The sequence below is a fragment of the Cygnus atratus genome, chromosome 2 (genome assembly GCF_013377495.2).
Source record: "Cygnus atratus isolate AKBS03 ecotype Queensland, Australia chromosome 2, CAtr_DNAZoo_HiC_assembly, whole genome shotgun sequence".
In the NCBI taxonomy this organism is placed as follows: Eukaryota; Metazoa; Chordata; class Aves; order Anseriformes; family Anatidae; genus Cygnus; species Cygnus atratus.
The window spans coordinates 108,068,514-108,075,990 of NC_066363.1; the positions used below are offsets into that span (position 1 = coordinate 108,068,514).

The 7,477-nt window shown below is 51.3% G+C and overlaps 1 protein-coding gene across 1 annotated transcript; it reads left to right on the forward strand.

Annotated features, from left to right (window-relative positions):
• The first annotated feature begins 1,155 nt into the window (after positions 1 to 1,155).
• TMEM200C (transmembrane protein 200C) lies at positions 1,156 to 7,152 on the forward strand. Its single transcript, XM_035564152.2, has 3 exons — positions 1,156 to 1,266; positions 3,418 to 5,827; positions 7,078 to 7,152. The coding sequence occupies exon 2, from the start codon at positions 3,461 to 3,463 to the stop codon at positions 5,108 to 5,110; it is 1,650 nt and encodes a 549-aa protein (XP_035420045.1). The 5' UTR covers positions 1,156 to 1,266; positions 3,418 to 3,460; the 3' UTR covers positions 5,111 to 5,827; positions 7,078 to 7,152.
• Positions 7,153 to 7,477: the final 325 nt, after the last annotated feature.

Sequence of the window (7,477 nt, forward strand, 5' to 3'; positions counted from 1 at the left end):
GGAGACCTCATCTTGGTCTACAGCTTCCTCATGAGGAGGAGCAGATGGGCAGGTGCTGATCTGTTCTCTCTGGTGACCAGTGATAGGACACGTGGGAATGGTGTCAAGCTGTGATAGGGGAGGTTCAGGCTGCGATCAGGAAGAGGTTCTTCACCGAGAGGACTGCCACACACTGGAACAGGCTCCCCTGGGATGTAGTCACGGCACCAAGCCTGTTGGAGTTTAAGAAGCGTTTGGACTGTGCTCTTAGACATATGGTCTGAATTTTTGGGTAGACCTGTGTGTTGCCAGGAGTTGGACTCCATGATCCTTGTGGGTCCCTTCCAACTCGGGATATTCTATGGTTCTATGATTCTATGAAGGCTATCAGGTGAGCCAGAGCCTCGCACAGACTGTGAGAAGTACACGAAACCAGAAGACAGTCCAGGGATGAAAGAAGGGCACAAGCCCCTGCACCTCACTTCTGGCCAGCTGCTGGTTGCACTGGAAAAACACACCCCACAAGGCAGGACCCCCAACCCTCGGTGCACACGGGAGTGCCCCCATTCCCCTCATGAAGAACGGCTGAAGGGCAAGAAGGGAAGGCACTGAGTCCTCAGGAGCACAGCGGGCAGCCCCCGGCTCTCGGGCAGGGGCAGCGCCGGGTGGTTTCGCATCAGGTCTGATCAGATCTAATCCAACGGGCTCGCCTCGCCCGGGCACGCACGACATGGCGTGGGGGGCGAGGCGGGGCGGGGCCGTTGGGGCGGGGCGCGGCCGTTGGGGGCGAGGCCGTTGGGGGCGGGGAGTGCCGGTTGGGGGCGTGGCGTGCCCGTTAGGGGCGTGGCGTGCGAGGGCAGGGCCGCGGCGGGCGGGCGCAGGTGCGCAGGTGGGGGGGCGGCGGCGGCGGCCGTCCTGCGGCCATTTCCCTGTGTCACGGCTCCGTCTCCTAGCAACGGCCCCGAGGCCGGCCGGCAGCCCCGCGGCGGCGCAGGAGGCGGGGGCTCGGCCGGGCCGGCCCCGCGGCGGGAAGGATGCGGCATGGCGAGGGGGCAGCGCTCCCGCCGAGCTCCCTGAGGCGGCCGGCGACGGCGGCGGCGGCGGGGCTGGGCCGAGCGCCGGGCTCCCCCTCGGCCCCGCCGCCCGCCCGCCCGGGGCCGTGAGGGGCGGCGAGGCGGCGGCGGTGGCGGCGGCGGGGCGGGCGCCGCGCGGGGATGCCCGCTCGGGCCGGAAAGTTTCTTCCCCGCGGTGTCCGCCTGGCCGCGGACTCCTCGCCGGTCTTCCTCGGTAAGTGAGCGCGTCCCCCCTTCGGCGGCGTCGCTGCCATTTTGCGCCGCGGTGGGGTCCGCGGGAGACCCCCGGGCGCAGGTGGCGGCCCCGCGGGCTCGGAGCAGGAGCCCTTTAACGCCTCAGAGCCTCCCCTTTCTGCCCCTCCGCTCCTCTCGGACGGAGTTAAAGCGGTCCCCGGCCAAAGCAGCGCCTCGCTCGGCGTTAAAACTGTCTCTGGCCGCTGCCGGGTGGCCGTGGGGTAGCCCTGCAGCGCCCAGCCCAAGCACCAAGCGGTCCTCGGGGACTCGTGTGAGGAGCCGGCAGCACTTTGCCGGTGCCCGGAGCTCGCAGCCGGTTCGTACCGATGCGGTCTGCGTCCCCGGGATGTCTCCCCGAGCCCTGGGTTATTCTGCTGTGTTACGATCGCTGGTAATGGCTGGGGGTCGTACGATGCTCTCCACTTTTTCTGTAAATCGGAAAAACTAAGTGCCGAGCGCTGCCGATTTGCAAAGGCTGCTCCGAAATGATAGCCATCTGGTTTTGTCGTAGAGGAGACAGGCTCCTGTCTAGTGGGGCACTAGAAAGAAAGGGACCAACGAACCGGCAATTAAAGCAAATCATGCCCCGGTAACCACACTTCTCACCAACAAATAATGCTTTTTTTTTTTCTTTTTTCCCTTTTATTTTTTTTTAAAGTGAATGGTTCAGTGATAGGAACGAGAAGGCAAGTCTCTGCTCTTTGTTTTGAGTATGCAGTACCTCAGAGAGTAATTTAACAATGTCGTTGCCGACAACACCCTTCTTTTCCAGGGAAAATACGAACGGAGTAAATGGGACACAACATTATTGCATACGTGGCAAATCATGGAATAGAATAGAAAAGAAATGAGATTTAAAAGCTGAAGAGGGGCACGATTTTTTTTTTTAGGTGCTTACTTAATCATCTTTCAATGCAATGAATAGAAGTTTATAAACCAGATTATATTTGGTACTGTTATCTTTTGCTCCCTAAAAAAAAAAAATCTTCTAAAAAGAGAAAGGGGGGAGGGGAACCTTCTCGGCAGCCTGAAGGAGGATTCTCTGGAAAAAGAATTGCAACAGCACAGGAATTGTTCCTACATGGTGCATTTTGTAGCTCAGATTGCTGGGACATGCAGACGACTCCTGATGGTCCAGGAAAACGAAAGCCATAAATGCTAGCTGTTTAGTCCCCTGCCAGTTTCTCTACAAGCAACCCTTGCTGTTTCCCCCAGGTGATTCACAGGGGTTCGCTCCTCCTTTAATAAGACGTGACATGCTATCTGGTACTTGCCAGCCCCCTTCTCCCCTTTCTGGGGGCGGGGGGAACTGGCCGGGGTTACATAACACTTACCTTGAACGTCGCACATGTTCCCAAACCAGGCGGCCGTCCTGCTGATGCTCCCCGACCACAGGCGGGAGATGGATTTCTGTAATGTTGCAGATCGAATGCAAAGGAAATGGCTAGGAAGAAAGTTCGACAGGGCACCGCTTTCTGGTATTCAAATGTTTCCCTTGTGCATTTCAGAGTAATTCCTTTGCCACTTATTTAGGAAAGGCAAGCAATATGTTTAATCCTCCCCTTTCCCCACAGCAACATGCAAGTAGTGTAATAAAATAAGTGGTATCCGTAGATCAAATATATTGCCTTCCTGCTTTTATTTGCCTCCTCCCCTCAAATCCAGTCCCTGCGTGACATCACTAACCACAGTTGCCGTGTAGCATAACCTGACCCTATGGGAATGGGGCTCGAGGGTAGGGAAGCTGTTAGCCACCTCTGAATCCTGGTGCTTTGTAAGCTCCTTCTGAGAGCAGCAGGATCATTTTTTGTTTACACCAGCAGGTACCACCCCATCTATCGTTTACCTGAAGTATAAATAAATTAATTAGCTGTTTGTCAAGGCTCTAGTGGGGAACATGGCTGCTTCCCTTACCAAAGTTGCCTAATTGTCTGTCTCATGGGTCTGCCAGTCTTTTTATCACACACAGGAGCTGTATGGACAAGGGAGATCACCCTGTTGGTGTCGTCCCCTGTCCCATTTGTTGAGGGTTTTAACTATCAGGAGGTTGAAGGATAAACAGGAAACAGTGGCAGCTGTTGTGCTGTAGGTCTGTCCTCAGTCCTCACCCTTTTCTCTTTTTTTACTGCAGGAGCTGGAGCGGCTGTAGGGAGCAGTGCTCTGGGTAGCCAGCCATGATCGCCACTGGAGGCCTCCTGAGGATCTCAGCTAGGAAGCAGGACCCCTTGCGACCCCAAAGCCAAGCCCCCAAACGCAAACGTAAGACCAAGAAGAAACGCAAGAATGATGTGGTGGTGGTGAAAGGCAAGCTCAAGCTGTGCTCCCTCTCGGGGCTCATTGCCCTTTGTGGCATCCTGGTACTGCTAGTGGGCATCGCCTTGGCGGTGGTGGGCTACTGGCCCAAGCCCAGCCAGGTATACAGAGAAGGTGGCGTCAGTGGGGGCAGACACCTGGCATCGCAGGGTGGCACCCCCAGGAACCGCTCTCGCAGCCAGGAAGGGGCACAAGCAGACATCCATCTGGAGTCACCCCCCAGAGCCAGCTCCTCCACCACCGCTGCCACCCGGGGGTTCCCGCAGTCCCGTCCCACTTCCTCATCCCCCCAGGCCTCCGTGGGTTTCCTTTTCCGTCTTTTCTCAAGCTACTTGCATTCAGACAAGCTGAAGGTGCTGGGCCCCCTCATCATGGGTATCGGCATCTTCCTCTTCATCTGTGCCAATGCGGTATTGCACGAGAACCGCGACAAGAAGACCAAGATCATCAACCTGCGTGACCTCTACTCCACTGTTATCGATGCCCACAGCCTGCGGGCAAAGGACGGAGGCACCCCGGCCTCAGCCCCTCTCAACGGCTTTGTCAATTACGTGCAGTCCCGGGGCCTGGAGCTAAAGCCTGGTGGTGAAGGCCTGGGGGCCACGGCCATGCTGGCCAAGAGCTCCTGGCCGCCAGGGCTGGGTGCTTCCCTTTCTCCACCTGACCTGGCGTCCTCGCCACGGCGTTCCTCCTTCTGCACCCCACCGCAGCCTCCCAGCCTGGCCGAGGCCGTGTACAGCATCTACCGGGAGCGTGCTGCCCTTACTGGCCGCACCTTCACCAGCCCACCCTGCAGCCCACCGGAGAGCTGGGGCCAGCGCAGCACGGCCAGCTCCATCGTTGGCTCTTCACTGAGTGCTTTCACCCTTCTGCCCTTGGCGCAGAGTGGCGGAGGGGGAGGCTGGCGGAGGCCCCCTGGTGAGCGGGGAGCCCGGGAGATCCAACGGGGGGAGTTTGAACTGAGCCTGACTGACCTTAGCAGCAGCCACGTCAAGGGAGGCTACGGGACAAGGAGGCACAAGCTGGTTCTGAGGCGGCAGAGCACCAGCTGCTTGCCTGATGCTAGGCGTCCCCTTTCCCCCGAGCCACCTCGGTCTCCAGCTGTCAGCAGGGCCCTGGACTCCAGCCTCTTGGCAGAGGCATCTTCTAGCTACTCCAAATCTCTGGATCTGGGGGGTTCACCCCCCTCCACTCCCCCTGCCGTCACCAGGACGGACTCTCAGAGCTCCCAGTCTGATCCTTCCAGCAGCAATAAGGGCTACAGCCACCTGGAGGAGGCTGGCACCTCCTTGGAGTCAGTTGCCAACATCCCAGCCAGTAAAATCCAGGACTGTGAGGAGGAACCGGTTGAGAAGACAGACCCCCTCAAGGCTACCAGCAGAGAACAAACGGGGGAGCAATCTCAGCAAACGCAAAGACAGTACACAAATAAAGAGAAACTCTTTATGATTTCTAGGTCGCACACGGCATTAGGGCTGGAGGATGGGGAACTGGAGAGTACTGGCATCTAAACGAAACAGAGAAGGCACGATGACACCTTGCAACCCTCCACACCTTTCCCCACTTCTCCAATGTTTTTGTGGACTTAAGAAACCAATCAATATCCAAAGAGCTGCAGTATGTCACCCTTGAAAATTGAATTCAATAAATCCTGTAGGTGACTTCAGGAAGAAAAAGAAAATCCTTCTGTCCGATTGTGATTGTATGTTCCATGCAAGCCAAATTGTATTAAATATCCACAGTCCAATAAGTTCTTCGGATCAGATTAATACAGTTTCGGACAGTATAACTGTGCACTTTACTTGTCTTGATTTCCAAGTGCCCCTTCTTCTCCTCTGATTTCTTTCTTGCTGATTTGCCACTAACTGCTTGAAAACTGCAGGCACCTTTTTAAGCTCAAGAGCAACGTGGTCTTCAGATCAAGAAAGCCGAGCTCTCTCTTTGTTTTGGTTCAATCACTCTAAAAAGTTTGCAAGGCCTTAAGGATGACGTACCTTGACAAAGAATGAGTTTGTTTAAATTCTGGAAAAATGACATTTTAGAAGAGACTGGAGCAGAACAGAGCTCTGATAATTTAGTTAAAACCATTACATTCCTGAATCCAAAATACCTACTACGACGTGATACTTTATTAAGTATTATTACACATGTATTGACTAATAGCATTAAAGGCTTTTTTAATAAAACATTTACAAACAAAACTGAGAGACAAACAGTCCTTTATTTTGGTAAGTACATACAGAAACCAGAAACCTCTGTTTTTATACTGTGAATGATTATAGAGATGCTACAAGGCTAAAGTTTGTTTATGCTTTTAAGTGGATAATAATTTCGGAGTAGTTTCAAAACAAATAGTGGTTCTGACTCTGAGAAACTGCCCTTTAGTTCAGTCAGCAGATTCTGTGTGCATTTCTAAGAGTGCTTTGTGACAGTGGAAGAAATGTGAGATTTAGACATGCTAAGGAAAAAAAATTAAACGTTTGACCGATCAAAACTCTATTTTTTGTGAGTAATGCATTAATCTCAAACTGCAGCATGTTTTTTCTGGATTTTTCACTTACAATTATTGTTTTAAGCCTTCCTGCTGTTAAGGGTTTCCAATTTATGAATGCATGTGCATAAGCTTAATTTTAAAGCATAATGAAGGTCCTGAAAATCTCTTAGCTGTTCTCCCTATTGAAGTCATGGATGTTTCTCACTGACTTCGATGCGGTGACAGTTTCTTCATGAGTGAGAAAAGCAAGTTTCCTTAAGGCTGGGCTATGCAATATCGTCTGTGGGCAGATTTTTAGTAAATTGATGAGTTGTTTCATTTTCATACCTGCAACATGACAGCCATTCTTTTATTTTGCTAAAGCATCTAGCTTTAGCAATCAGAAGATTTTGTCAATATTTCAGATTCTAAATACGAATGTGGCATTTCATCGGTACAATAGGAGAAACTGACATTAAACAAATACAGTGTGTAGGCAGGAAATAGTTTTTCTGTTGCAATTAAAATTTTTGTTATGGTTTCATGTTTTAAAATGTTTAGTTATATATTTAAATACTTATATTACAGTACATTGCAAAATTGAATATAACTGTCACAAAATACAATGCAAAGAGTAATCCAGCAAAATTCTTTATTAAATAAGGCTGATTTAAAGATATATATATATATATATATTATAATAATAAATGATTTGCCATGTCAGAATTCCTAAAGTGGGGAAGCAGAAAGTGCTTGTTCTCTTGAGCAACGGAGACATCCAGATGGCTATATCTTTTCTCCTGTCGGTGGCAACCAGTAAAATGACAACACGAACATCAGTACGACATTTTTTGCTGTCAAACTGCTAGCACACAGCTGGCAAAAAATGTTTTAAAACTGCAGGGACTGGGAGGGGATTGATGAGGCCCCACATGGAGTGGTTGGCCTTCCCTGTGAGAAGGCAGCTTAGCTGGAACTGACGTTCACACAGTTCTTTCATTTCAGTTCCAAATCAGCAATGGACCTGCACTTCTGCTCAGTGCTCCTCCTGTGATTCCCAGCAAGATTTATGAGATGTATCTGAGCAGTGTTACCTGGTGCTGACAGAGATGCTGATGGCAGCGTTATTTACACAGGTGAAGATACCCTGTTATTTTCCACATGAAAACTTCATAGAGGTGCAGGGAAAGAGGCTAATCGTGGAGGCTGCTTCCTGGAGGATGAGGTCCTCTTGAAAGCATAACAGGTTATTTTTATTCTGAAGGGCAGACAGAAGTATTTTATATATATGTGTGTATATATATATATATGTATTATCAGTAAATATTTCTTCAGTCATCTGAATTTACAGTGTGCTCTGAAAAAAAAACACACAACTTTAAAAAGCCTCTGGGTACTCCTTAGA

Coding starts and splice junctions, on each gene's coding strand:
- TMEM200C (XM_035564152.2), top strand. CDS start 3,461: ATGATCGCCACTGGAGGCCTCCTGAGGATCTCAGCTAGGAAGCAGGAC.